Source organism: Hypomesus nipponensis, chromosome 15, assembly GCF_054491055.1.
Source record: "Hypomesus nipponensis isolate SF chromosome 15, ASM5449105v1, whole genome shotgun sequence".
In the NCBI taxonomy this organism is placed as follows: Eukaryota; Metazoa; Chordata; class Actinopteri; order Osmeriformes; family Osmeridae; genus Hypomesus; species Hypomesus nipponensis.
The window spans coordinates 12,725,222-12,739,395 of record NC_140375.1 but is presented as its reverse complement, the minus strand read 5'-3'; the positions used below and the strand labels follow the sequence as shown (position 1 = coordinate 12,739,395).

Here is a 14,174-nt window from a genome sequence, read left to right as displayed (position 1 = left end):
CTGCAACCCAGCATCGCCTCACAATCTCAGCAGTGTCAGTCCGATGGAGAAAGGCCAAGAAAAAAGGGTTCTTGTTTTGTTGTGGTTTTATGTGACTAGCAAGCACGCCGGGGTGGTAACCAATGACTGGAAATTAAGAATCAGACCTGCATGTGTGCGTTTGAGCCCCTGAGCTAGTCTTCTGCTTTAGGGAGTTAGCCAGAGGGAAGCCCCCGGCATGGCTTGCTCCCAACACCGAAGTAAACCTTTTTCCAACTGGGCTTTAATCCTGTTTTTGACTGCCTGGCCTGCCAGCTGAACCATTGGTTCTAGAGGTAGTTGTTTAGCCCGACCCATGGGACCACAATGTTAACTGGGCCTAGTGCACACTGGGGAAGGACTGGGGAGCCGGCTAGCTCTCCACATAGCTTCTCGAAATTAGTGCAACTTGGCCTTTGGACCTTAAACCAGAAGAAGGTAACAACGTTGAGGTGTGTGGTTTATGATCTACTCTCCCCTGTATGCACAGTAGCATGTAGAAGGCATTATTGTAAATTATATTAAAGCTTTTATGACACATCAAAGGACCTCATATTCCTTCAGCACATGGTATTTTCTGTCTCATCTGGCTCCGCCCCTCCCCACCTCTAACCTACATCCTCCATTTCCCGCTGGGGAGATAGAAAGCTAATATTAATTATTCATCTCCCCGGTGAGAGGGCTTGATGTGCCTCTGAAGCAATTCCACACAATGCATTATTTGCTTTATTTAAGTGTTGTCAACTGCCCAGATATAATTGATTGAATGATGGATTAAGTTAAGGTGCAACAAGCTATTAGACGTTATCGACAAGCAACATCAGTAGAATGATGTTATCACTCACCCTTGCTTTCTCTCTCTCCCTCTCTTGCTCGCTCGCTCTCTCTCACTCTCTGCAGAGCACATTCAAGTTTAAATCAGAGAGCGATATTCACCTGGCAGAGCACCATAAGCAGGTGCTGTATGATGGGAAACTGGCCAGCTCCATATCTTTCACTTACAACGCCAAGGCCACAGACGCTCAACTCTGCTTGGAGTCCTCACCCAAGGAGAACTCCTCCATCTTTGTTCATTCACCTCATGCCCTCATGCTTCAGGTGAGTCACCCAGGGACCTTTTCACTTCCTAGTCTAAGACACTTTGACTCTTTTAGACTGCTAATCTGGGAATTGTCTTAAATACAGTTTGTAACCGTTTTTCGTGTCTGCATCTGAGTGTTTTATTTGACCTCTCTACCAGGATGTGAAAGCCATCGTGACTCATTCCATCCACAGTGCCATCCACTCAATGGGGGGGATCCAGGTCTTGTTCCCTCTGTTTGCCCAGCTGGACTACAACCAGCCGAGCGACTGCCAGGTGGAGACCACTGTCTGGTGAGTACAGAGGATTGTCCTGTTCAGACATTCAATCTCCTTCCACCTCACCTCAAAGTTCTTGAAGCACAGCTGATTGGACTACCATTTTAGTCTACAGTACTTTGGGCCTCCGCCCCCCTCCCTGCCTGCATCCTCCTGGTCATCCTGAGATGGGTTAGGGTTTGACCCACTCTGGCCAAGCTCCCACTGTGCCTCGTATGCAATCAAAGCCCTGCTATAATCCTCTCTTAGTTCAGTCACAGGGGCCTGATTGGGGCAGTGTGCTCTCTCTCTTTCCTTCTCTCCATCTTGCTCTTTCCACTTTTCTCTGCCCCTTAGTCTCTCTCTCTGTCTCTCTCTGTCTCTCTCTGTCTCTCTCTCTCTGTCTCTCTCTCTCTGTCTCTCTCTCTCTGTCTCTCTGTCTCTCTCTCTGTCTCTCTCTCTCTCTCTCTCTCTCTCTCTCTCTCTCTCTCTCTCTCTCTCTCTCTCTCTCTCTCTCTCCCTCTCTATTCCCCCCTCTTTCTCATCCTGGCCTTGTACGCCTGAGTGAGTGCCAGAAGCTTAGCAGCCCCAGCACAGCTTGCTTGACCAGGCTCTGAAAAGAGTGACTGTGGCTAAGCTACCTCTGTCGTTGGCCTCAACTTATCTTTCATAATTATTTAATCCTCTCGGTAAACTCCTGGCGACTGATGCTGCTCCTTCCTTGCCTTGTGGAACAGCCAATGCCTTGCCAGCCATTATCAGTGATTTTTACTGAATGTGGGTATGCGTTGTATGAGCAGAAGAGTAATCTACTCAGATGCTAATTGAGCATTTTCCATCTGTGTCTGTGGCTCTACCTGGATTAATATTGCACAGGCTTCTGTCTGTGTGTATGTCTCTCTGTGTGTGTGTATGCGTGTGTGTCTGTGTCTGTGTGTGTGTGCATGTGAATGTGCACACGTGTGTTTGTGCTAAGTTGAGCCATGATTGTCAGAGCAGTGATTGTGTCCTTGTTATGCGGGCGGGTCTTGGAGAGGGGCTCAGAGGAGGCTGTGAGGGAAAGCTGATTAGGCCATAAGCAAGCCCCACTGTTCAGCCAGTCAGACTCAGTCAAGATCTACTGAGGGAACCTGCAACAAAGAGACTCACCCACCCCAATGCAATACAATCTCTTTTCATCAGGAAAGTGTTCATTTTGGATGGAAGACAGATTAAGGAGCTGGGCTCGACTCCTCGGTCATTTGCTGACGTACCCAGTAAAGACCTTGATTGAGCTCATCCTTCTGTCACATTGTCACCTTACTGTACAGCTTCTGATCCATTATTTAGTTATGTTTTCATTAGTATTGTTATCACAGAATGTAATTGTATTTGTGGTGCTCTTAACTACAGGACCTTATGTGAGTGTGTGAGTGACAGTGTGATTTGTGTTGCAGTGCCACCCTGCTGGCCTTCCTGGTGGAGCTACTGAAGAGCTCTGTGGCCATGCAGGAGCAGATGCTGGGAGGGAAGGGCTTCCTGGTGATTGGATACCTCCTGGAGAAGGTACATGAAACACCTCATCTTCAGTATAACCACACACCATACAACCACACAGATGCACAGAGAAGGGGGGTTACATACGGTTTAAGGTATTTCGATATGAGATATTTTCTACGGCTGATCAAAACCCTAGTATACAGAATGTGGAAATATCATTTATGAGACTTACCTTTGAAAGAGAACAATTTGATCTTCCCTCTCAAAGAATGAAAATTGATCTGCTACCTTGAAATCAGTAGACACCCCAGCATGCCATGCAGTTCAGCTTTAAACGTAGAAATATTAAGCAACACATTGCTAAAATGGAATGATTCAAGTTCAAGTGGGGCATTGTGGCATGGATTAGATAGCATTTATTGAACAATTGAAGAAAACATTTAGTTGAGCTTCTTGTCTTCCTGTGCCTTTGACACTATACATCTGTGTGGTGTGATAGTAGTATCCTCAGGGCCTGTCAGAGCAGCATGACACCTCATCACCAAAACCCAGAAACCTGATAGAGGGCATAACAGTAACACCCATCTATCTCTCTCTTTCTGCCTTTCTTAGCTTACTCTATCTCGCTTTCTCATTCTGTTTTGCCCTTTCTTTCTCTCTCCCACTCTCTCTTGCTCTCTCCCTTCCTCCATCACTCTTCGTTTCACTATTTTGGAATGCATTCTAACAGCTTGCTGGCTTCCCCGGAGTGCTAGCTGTTTTGCAACATTGAGAAATGACTCCACTTTGTCACTCAGTGGCTGTTTAGGGCCTTCAGCTGCTGCTAACTAAGAGCCAGTCAGTCACACCTGAGAGCTGATCTGGTTCATCCTCTCCTGCTGCCAACTTTCACACCTCTACATATCACGCCATCTGTTACAGATCAGTTCATGCCACATATTCCCCTCTTCTTTTCATTTCCCCCTCTCTCTTGTCGTTCCTCCTCCCTGATCCATGCACCTGAGCAGAAGATGTCACATAAACAGTCATAGCAGGTCATATGAGGTCAAAACGGGAATACTTCAATGAAAGTACTTGAAACATAAGCTCTCGCTGCTGATCCATGATACATGAAGTAGCATGATTTGGATAAATGAATGGATGGATTTTATGGATTGACTGATGGATAATCTGATTGGTTGATTGAATGATATCCGTGCGTCCTTGTCCAATAGTCATCGCGGGTCCACATCACCAGGGCGGTGCTGGAGCACTTCCTGTCCTTCGCTAAGTACCTGGACGGTCTGACGCACGGAGCCCCGCTGCTGAAGCAGCTGTGTGACCACATCCTGTTCAGCGCTGCCATCTGGATACACACCCCTGCCCAGGTGAGCTCTGCCCGCTTCTTCAGGTATGGTCACATACAGGCAGGCTGCTGCTGCTGGTGTTCAGCTCCAAAACTGCAATCAAAACAAATGATTGGGTCTATCAAGGAGACTTTTATTGTAGAGACTTGAAAGTAAGCTAACATCCTTGTACAAAAATGAATTCCCTCATACTGTATGCATTAGAGATTTCACAGTTGCATGAGTTTATTGCCTGCTGTCACATATGGTTTTCTAAACCATGAGAAGGTTTTTTTTCCTCCCTTTTTTTTTTTCCCCAAGTATAAGAGTGACATTTTCTTCCCCATTTTATAATGACCCGTGAAAAAGTGGATGAGTCGTATCAAAGGAGCTGGGTTTGTGTGGCGAATCCATTTTCTTCAGTGATGCTGCTGCTGAGGCCCTTCATGAATAAATAAAAGGGATCTGTATACACAGAAGTTCTGGGCTGAGTGTGTCTCTGGAGGGCAGCCCTGACACTCCTCCGAAATGGAGCAGGGAGAGACTGAGAGAGCGAGGGAGGAGAGACTAACGGAGGAGAGAGGAAGAAGAGGGAAGGGAAAGAGCCAGAGAGAAAGGGAAAAGAGAGGAAGGAGAGTGAGGGAGAGAGTGAGGCAGGAGAAAGAGAGAGAGAAAGAGAGGAGTGGGAATGAAAGGGAGAGAGAGGAGGGAAAGAGAACTAGGGAGAAGAAGTAATGACGGGGGTTAGAGAGCTTTTAGATAGTACACCACCGACGCCTCTGACTTCATTCCTCTACAGGACACTTGAATCTACATCTCATTTACGTGTGTGTGTGTGTGTGTGTCAGGATAGAAAGCATAGTGGACCTGGGCCTCCTGTTTAGCTGTACACAGACAGACCCTCTGACCTTGTTCCCTTCCCTCTCCTTGCTTCCTGCCCGTGTCCTACATCATGGGTCTGATTTGAGCAGCTTGTTCTATTTCAGACACATTCTCATGGAGGTTACGTAACCGACAGTGTGATTCTCTATTATCTCCACTTAATTACTGCTGTTGTTCATGCTCCAGTTGCTTTTGTATTATTTCATTCCTGTGGAATGCCAAATCTGTATGACTGGTGGGAATAAGAATTCTTGTCCAGTTGGTTGCTAATTACAGACGATGTGCCAATCAGTGGTGAACTGAGCGGAAGTGGGGTTGTGATACATCTGTGGAATGTAGTAGTAGTAGTAGATACTTTACTGATCCCCAAGGGGCAGAAAGTGAGGCCAAACCTGGTCTGCTGTGCACTCGTAGTATGAAGAGCCCAACTGCTCATCAACCTGCTCAGCACATTAACAAGTCGCTCTGGATAAGAGTGTCTGTTAAATAACTAAATGAACTAAAAGGCGTTTAAAGGATTATACTAGCCAGACATGTGAGAGAAAAACCGCTGTGCACAGGTTAATTGCAAATGGATCTGTGTATGTGTGTGTGTGTGTGTGTGTGTGTATGTGTGTGTGTTTTCCCACTCCAGGTACAACTCTCCCTATACACGTATCTGTCTGCAGAGTTCATCGGCACATCCACCATCTACACCACCATACGCCGTGTGGGCACCGTGCTGCAGCTCATGCACACACTCAAGTACTACTACTGGGCCTGCAACCCTGCAGACTGCAGCGGAATCACTCCTAAAGGCCTTGGTGAGCATACAAACACACACTCCCACGCACAGACACGCAATGCTGTTTTGTCAAGTGGTCATGACAGGGGTCCATTGGCCTGATACTAAATAGTAGTCTTTGCAAAAAGAATCACCAAGTTCAAAGGAGAAGCGAGAGATTGATGAACAGAATGATTGTGTGTCTGTCTGAAGTGGAGGTTGCCCCTGAGTGCTCTGGGTTTCAAATGAGTCACCAGCACATGGAGGCTTCTGTCTGTCATCTGTTAGGACTGTGCCTGTCAGTGGAGAAGACATGAAAGCAGACATTAATATCATTATTAGAGAGGGGGGCGTGCAGGGGGGTTAGAGCTGTGGAACTGGCCAGGAGATGACTGGCATCCCTACTCTCTAAGCTAATAGCTAATCACAGGCAGGCTGAACTGAAGTGAAAATGACCTTCAACTGTCTGGTCCTCTTCCACTCTTTTACATTTTCACTGTTTCTGTCTTAAGGGCATTAAGAACTGTGAAGGTTGAAGGCCTGTAATACAGTTGACTAGACTGCAGCACAAGGGCAGCTTTGGTCCTGTATGCTGTCTGTAATTGTTGTATTACACAGAACAAGAATATCCCACAATGTATATCCCACACAAATGTTTTGGGCAACATGTACGTGTCTCTTAGTCATGTCAAACACCATCTGATACCATGTTAGCCTTAAGAGGGCCCTGCTGTCCTGATGCTCTCCTCACTCTAGCCTAGTGTTCAGTGACTGAACATACATGTTTAGAGATGATTACTCAAGGGAATGTTCTGGGGCTGAGAGACTGCGTACAGGACAGAATCTATTTAAATATCAAGGTCATGTAGGCAGGAGGAGGTCTGTTTTAATACTCTTAATTTGTCTGAACAGTTATTGTCTTTCTTCCTCTCTGAAGATTAATGGCTAAACAGAGAGAGAGAGAGCGAGAGAGAGCGAGAGAGAGAGCCAAGGAGATAATGAAGTGTTCAATTATAGGAGCAAGGAGAAGTTTAGAACAGAGCTGCTCCAGGTATTAGCTCTGTCTCTGGAAGATCTTTCTCTATCTCAGGGCCACTACAAATAAAGAGTGCTATCAAATTAATTACCATCATTGTCAGTCTTACACTCACCGTCTCTGCAGGCCCTACCCCATATTGACAGTTACTTTGTCAAAATGGTGTCACCAGGAGAGGGTTTCTAATGCGAGTGCACCCTTGTTTGTGTTCTGTGCCACTTGTGAAATGCTTGACATATTTTCATTTATTGCATCGGTGACTGAACAGCTGTCAAATTGATTTAACCAAGGCTGCGACCTAGTAATGAATATTTTCTGTGCTTTTACGTATGCTCAATCCCCTCAGACAAAGTCTTACCAAATGAGCTCTGGTGTTAAGCTTCCAATAACTGCTGTGTCTTGCTGACCTGACAGCTAATTAAGGGACTGTGTCATAGGCCATGTTTTATCATATATAATTATTTGGGTAGGATATGTCTATTGAGCTGACCAGAAGTTTCTGATGGGAGGATGGCATGTTGTGGTTGAAGTTAACTTCAGAAAGATGACCCAAGTGACATTGAGCTGGCATACTGCTGGCAGCTTTAATGAGTTCCAGGCCAGCGTGATGGGCAGTTTGGCACTGTGTTTTCACCCTGGCAGCTGGGGTTGAGCATCATGGTGTGAGATTCATGCCAGTCTGAGTACGAGGACTTAGGCTAGCATCTGACTTCCTGCTCCTGTTTCTGTTTCTTCTTGATGTCATGTCCTGCATGTGTTTGTGTGTGTGTGTGTTTTGGTGTGCACATGCATGTGTCTTTGCGTGAATGTATTTTTTGGTGTGTGTGTTTGTGTGTGTGTCTGTACAGATGGACCGCGTCCCTCTCAGAAAGAGATCGTATCTCTGCGGGCATTCATGCTCCTGTTCCTGAAGCAGCTTATCCTGAAGGTAAACCTGTCACCCTTGTCTCTCAAACGCAACCACACATGCAACCACACACACAACCACACACTGACGACACACTCTGACGACACACACACTGACGACACACATTCTGAGAGAGAGAGAGAGAGAGAGAGAGAGGGGAGAGAGAGGGAGAGAGGGAGAGAGGGAGAGAGGGAGAGAGGGAGAGAGGGAGAGAGGGAGAGAGAGAGAGAGAGAGGGAGAGAGGAGATAGAGAGAGACAGAGAGAGACAGAGAGAGACAGAGACAGGAAGGCCTCCACTGTGGAAAGTGTCAGTCAACCTAGGTTCTTAGAACACCAATTATCTTTCAGTTTGTTTTAGCTGTAGTCCATAATGAGGTGTCTGTGTTTTCATCAACAGTGATTAAACTTTACATTTTAACACAGACTTTGGGACGATAGACCATAACAATATAACACGCATACACCAGTGGTTCAAGTCAACACAAGGCGGGAAAAAAACATATCATCAAATTTAGCTGTAGCTTAAAATTCCATAAACAATGAACAATATATTCGCGTTACAAGCACCGCTATGTGTATTACGTTGCTCCACGGTGCACAGTGGCGCTTTGTCAAACAGTGGCCGTCTATCATGCGTAAACTAGCTAGCTACCAGCTGACATTAATTACAACCCGCTAGCAAACTGACTTTTTGTACCTCTGCATTTTTCAAAACCTCCACACGTCCATGACCACAGCCATTGGTGACATGACAAGACTGTTAGACCATCACATCAATTCATAGGTCAAGTTCAGTTTGGGACGACTAATTTTGCACTTCAGGACGGTACTGGGACAGTGAGGGAAAAAAGTTAGTTTCAAGCCCTGCATTAACTGCTTCTAAAATGAGATTTTTGTGATCTACACATTGACTCAGTAGTGGCTCACATGACTCTTCTGGTCGCATCAGAATGGTGCCAAACTAACAAGCTTACAGTGCAACAGTGCGAATACTATTCAGATTTGTTTTCCTCAGTTTTCTTCTCTGGTAAACCGCTGACCCTTCCTTGCAGGACCGAGGAGTGAAAGAGGACGAGCTGCAAAGTATCCTCAACTACCTTCTTACAATGCATGAGGTAGGACATCATACACTGCCTTTATAGGACAGTCCAGTCCCAGCCCCTATAGGACAGCTCAGTCCCAGTCCCTATTGGATAACCCAATCCCAGCTTCAACAGGACAGTCCAGTCATATTTTATACTGATCAAATACTCTGCTGAGCTCAAGGTCACTCTCCCCAGCCTGGTAAGTTCCGGTCTGACAGAGTGATCTGTTGGAGCTTTTAAAGTAACAGGCTGGTTAAATAGAGGAACCATTCTCCAGTGTGCTGATAGGGTAGCTGCTGCATTGAACTGTCTTTCGTTCATGCTGCTCTGCTCTTTGTCATTTTTTTTGGCCCCAAAGCCATGGCTGACAATGCCTCCAATTGGTCCAGTTGGTTTAAAAAAAAAAGATAAGTACTACATGAAAGTGTTCCCTCGCTGTCTCTGTTTTCTATGCCCATCATCCTCCCACCCTCCACCTCTGCCTATTTTCTCTCCCTGGCACTTCTCCCTGGGCTCTCCCACTTCTCCCACCCTCTCCGGGTGTCCCGTCTCTCAGGATGAGAATATCCATGATGTGCTGCAGCTGCTAGTGGCCCTCATGTCGGAGCACCCGGCCTCCATGATCCCTGCTTTCGACCAGAGGAACGGCATACGGTGAGGCAGCAGGGAAGCACAAACCGCTCTGCACACAATGAAAAAGCCAATATCACGCAATTAAAAGGTGTACGGCAGCGCTTGAAATAACGCTGTGTCTACAGCATTCATGAATAATAGATTTTTGCACAGTCAACATTGAGCAATAATATGAACATATTTAATATCTGAGATGGACGATCAAGATGACGCCCCATAGAAGCATCCGGTTGATGCCACAGTTATGTGAATTGTGAGGTAGAGGAAGCTCATTAGGTCTGCCTGGTTTCCTCATCCACTGGTCACGATGCAGTGGATCATCACTTTCTCCTGCTGTGTTTCTGTCCCAATCCAGGGTCATTTACAAGCTGTTGGCTTCTAAGAGCGAAAGCATCCGCGTGCAGTCTCTCAAAGTCCTGGGCTACTTCCTCAAGCACCTGGGCCACAAGTGAGTAGTGTTTCTGTTGGTCACAGGTTACTGTCCAAATGAGAACACTTGGTCCTGGTAGTCTAAAATAAGATATTATGTTTCTCCAATAGAATAAAAGTAGTTAATGTGGCTGGTCTGGAGCTAGATACAGTATGGGATGTAGATAGTAGCTGAATATATCGAGCAGGCTGGAGGATGGGTATTCAGGCAGACAGGAGAAATGCTGCTTTAAGTAATTTACCTATCAGAAGTGTCTTAACGGCATCTAATCTCACTGGATGTATGCAAAACTGTTCTCCTTAACTGACACCTCTTCTCTACAGTGACATCCTCTTTATTCCATATGTCACATTATCGCTGGGGGGATGAGGCCCATTATGTTGAGATTGACTGTCTAAAGTATATGAACAAGTCCTGCCTACCTGAGCAGCCCTGATGCGAGCCAACTCTTATGAACTGTGGCTCAATCACCGCTCTGCCCTTTTCTCCACATTTACATATTCATGTGTTTGGAAAGTAACTTCACTCGTCACCTAAGTCTCCCATTTGCCAGACTACACAAACGACCAGCTTGCCTTGAGGCTGTGGCTCTGCAGTATCTGAGTGTTATGACAACCATGTATCCTGGAACTGCGACGGGGATTTTGTCACTGTTACGGCCTGTCCCCGGTGCCTTACCTCCAGTTTCTCGGGGAGTCATATCTGCCAACAAGACTGTTATTATTAGTAGCTCCAGAGGAGCAGCCCACTTTGTGACACGGTGCTGTTGGTGACACGTCTCTGCGGAGCCTGGCTCCTGCTGCCTCGGCTGCGATGGCAGGCTTATGCTCTCTGCAGCGGTGAGGAGTCTTCTAACAGGGACACTTCAGGCTACCATCTGGGTTGTGTGTGTGTGTGCGTGTGTTTTGTGTGATTTCCACAGGAGGAAGGTGGAGATCATGCACACCCACAGTCTCTTTACGCTCCTGGGAGAGAGACTGATGCTGCACACCAACACTGTGACAGTGACTACTTACAACACACTCTATGAGGTACGCAGCCAACAGCTCCCTTTCAACCAAGGGATCGTGGCTGACACGTCGCAGGTGTCGGGGTGTCCTTTTTTGAGGGCCTGTTCTCTCTTCCTCCACCAGATTCTCACCGAGCAGGTGTGCACTCAGGTAGTTCACAAACCCCATCCCGACCCTGACTCCACAGTGAAGATTCAGAACCCAAGTAAGTCTGTTATCTCCCAACTCGTCAGGGATGTCACCGTTGTTCCTCTGCCGTGTTGTGTGTATTGATCTATGGATCTCGGTGTGTGTGTGTGTGTCGTCAGTGATTCTGAAGGTTGTAGCCACCCTGCTGAAGAGCTCCCTGCCCAGCACGGAGCTGATGGAGGTTCGCCGTCTCTTCCTGTCTGACATGATCAAACTTTTCAGCAGCAGCCGTGAGAACAGACGGTGAGGAGACGTCGCCCTGCCTTCCGCCCCCCCCCCCCTCACCCCCCTCACCCCCCCCCTCACCCCCCCCCCCTCTGCATCAATTAGATAGCTGATGAATGCATCAGAGAAGAGGGAATAAGAGTCATTGTTCTCCCTTGTTGTTTCCTGTTAAATGAGCTCCACTTCTTACTAAATCATCCTTAGGTACATGACACCCCGCTAGAGCAGATGTTTATAAGACACGGTCATGACCACACTACACAGACACACACACACACAGACGCATGCACAGACACTCAATAATTTAAAGCAGAGTCTAGACTGGGCTGTGCAGTGACAGAACAGTTCACGTTTTGTCTCGGTGAACTGTCAATAAATGGGCTGAAGCTTATAGTCTAACCACTGCTGTTCTGACACCACACCAAATAGGTTATTCTCATGAGATTTGGGCCTAAAACTGGATATAGAGAGTGAAATTCCAGCAGTTCGAATCAGATCTGAGCTGTATGATAGTCAGAAGAGGACAATAGAGTTGATCAGAAAGACTGAGCTTTGCTGTGTGTGAATGTTTCGTTCTTTGCTTATGGTGTGCTGTGTGTGGATGCTGCTGTGATGTTCATGGTGTGCTGTGTGTGGATGCTGCTGTGATGTTCATGGTGTGCTGTGTGTGGATGCTGCTGTGATGTTCATGGTGTGCTGTGTGTGGATGCTGCTGTGATGTTCATGGTGTGCTGTGTCTGGATGCTGCTGTGATGTTCATGGTGTGCTGTGTGTGGATGCTGCTGTGATGTTCATGGTGTGCTGTGTGTGGATGCTGCTGTGATGTTCATGGTGTGCTGTGTGTGGATGCTGCTGTGATGTTCATGGTGTGCTGTGTGTGGATGCTGCTGTGATGTTCATGGTGTGCTGTGTGTGGATGCTGCTGTGATGTTCATGGTGTGCTGTGTGTGGATGCTGCTGTGATGTTCATGGTGTGCTGTGTGTGCATGTTGCTGTGCTGGCTGTGGTGTACCTAGGTGTCTGCTGCAGTGCTCTGTGTGGCAGGACTGGATGTTCTCGCTGGGCTACATCAACCCTAAGAACCCTGAGGAACAGAAGATTGCCGAGATGGTCTACAACATCTTCCGTATCCTGCTCTACCATGCTATTAAGTATGAGTGGGGGGGATGGCGCGTGTGGGTGGACACACTCTCCATCGCCCACTCCAAGGTAATCACCCCCAATCACTGTTGTGTGAATGGACGTAGAGTAAACACTGCCCTCTGCTGTTGAGGAGGGAAACTGTAATGAAAACTCTGGTTTTTATACTCTCATTTTCAAAGTGGGCCACACAACCATGGTAATAACCCTAATAAATAATATAGTGACGTAAGGAAATATGGTGCACCAATGGAACATATCTCGACAGGTGACGTACGAGGCCCATAAGGAGTACCTGGCCAAGATGTATGAGGAGTACCAGAGGCAGGAGGAGGAGAACATCAAGAAGGGGAGGAAGGGCTTGGTGAGCACCATCTGTGGCCTGTCTGCCCAGGCGGCAGCCATCAAAGGTGCCATCCAGATCCCTGAGATGGACGACCACTCCCAGACTCAGACGCCAGAGAGCGAGGCGGACGACCCCGAGGCGGACTCCCGTAACCTGCTGGCGGAGGGCAAGGGGCCCGAGGGGGCTCTGGGCGTGGCCGAGAGGACCGTGGCTGGGGTCAGGGTGGAGGTGCACGACCTGCTGGTGGACATCAAGGCGGAGAAGGTGGAGGCCACCGAGGTGAAGCTGGACGACGTGGACCTGTCTCTGGAGGTGCTGGGGATGCCGGAGAACGGAGCCCTGGTGGAGGTGGACTCTCTGCTGGATAACGTCTACTGCGCCGCTGTGGAGAAGCTCACCAGCAACGTCGGCAGTGTCCTGGTTCCCAAGGATGGCGTGCAGGACGAGAACACGGGACCCCTCATCACTCTGGCGGATGACAGAGACAGCATCCCCAGTAACATCTTCCTGTTCGGAAAGATGCCGGGTAACGCAGAGAACAGCCTGCTTCCTGACCAGGACTCTGCCCAGCCCCTGGTTCTGCCCAGCCCGGCAGCAGTGCCGGAGCCCCCAGTCCAGACCAATGATGACCTGGGCCTGCTGGCTCACATGACCGCTGGTTCTGAGCCGGGGGGCAGCGCTGGCATCCTGGACGAGGCAGAGTTTAAGCTCCCTCCCACCCTGAGTGACATCAGCTCCATGGCTGAGGTTGGAGGCAGCACTGCCTTTAAGGTAGCTTGTGAAGCTGACCCCTCAACCGCGAAGACGTGCCGCTCAGTAGACGCTGCCAGCACCACCTCTGACACTGAGAGGTCAGATGACGGGAAGGATAAGGAAGTCAAGAAGATTCAGACCACAACCACTACCCAGGTCAGTAGGTTATGTATCCAGGGATTTTACTCCCGAAATATTAATGGACGTTTTCAAGTTCTGGTGTGAAAGGGCCTGATCGCTTTTCACTGATCACTGATCAGTAGTATGGTCTGTTGACCATCTGAGAGGTCTCCAAGGTAGAACATTTCAAATCCAGGAATATCTTCTGCATGTTATTTATGAATGGTTTAAAGATATAGAACTTTGAATAGTGAAGAACCCTTTCTCTGGGGAGGTCACCACAGTAACAGTGAGGCCCAGCAGAGGAAGAGAGGAGGCGGGAAAGAAAGAGGAAAAGTGGCCCGGGTAACCAAACACATTTGTAACCCAGGATCAGTTGTCCATGAATGAACAGATCTATCGTAAGTACCACCCCCGGGCTCCCTGTCCTTCTCAGATCTGTCTGTAATGGGACCGGCTGGACTGGCGCTGCCCAGGCAGGGCCCCAGGGAGAG

The 14,174-nt window shown here is 47.9% G+C and overlaps 1 protein-coding gene across 4 annotated transcripts in view; it reads left to right on the top strand.

The window, feature by feature from the left end:
- The window catches only part of LOC146257578 (neurobeachin-like), a 144,582-nt gene that overhangs the window by 34,691 nt on the left and 95,717 nt on the right, over positions 1 to 14,174 (top strand). For all 4 annotated transcript variants that reach the window (XM_084673465.1, XM_084673467.1, XM_084673466.1 and 1 more), the window contains exons 9-22: positions 919 to 1,116; positions 1,259 to 1,392; positions 2,793 to 2,901; positions 4,050 to 4,202; positions 5,677 to 5,845; positions 7,690 to 7,769; positions 8,802 to 8,864; positions 9,391 to 9,488; positions 9,823 to 9,915; positions 10,820 to 10,928; positions 11,031 to 11,112; positions 11,216 to 11,339; positions 12,338 to 12,530; positions 12,730 to 13,716. In XM_084673465.1, the coding sequence (XP_084529591.1) occupies positions 919 to 1,116; positions 1,259 to 1,392; positions 2,793 to 2,901; positions 4,050 to 4,202; positions 5,677 to 5,845; positions 7,690 to 7,769; positions 8,802 to 8,864; positions 9,391 to 9,488; positions 9,823 to 9,915; positions 10,820 to 10,928; positions 11,031 to 11,112; positions 11,216 to 11,339; positions 12,338 to 12,530; positions 12,730 to 13,716 (2,592 nt within the window). The remainder of the gene's footprint in view (positions 1 to 918; positions 1,117 to 1,258; positions 1,393 to 2,792; positions 2,902 to 4,049; positions 4,203 to 5,676; positions 5,846 to 7,689; positions 7,770 to 8,801; positions 8,865 to 9,390; positions 9,489 to 9,822; positions 9,916 to 10,819; positions 10,929 to 11,030; positions 11,113 to 11,215; positions 11,340 to 12,337; positions 12,531 to 12,729; positions 13,717 to 14,174) is intronic.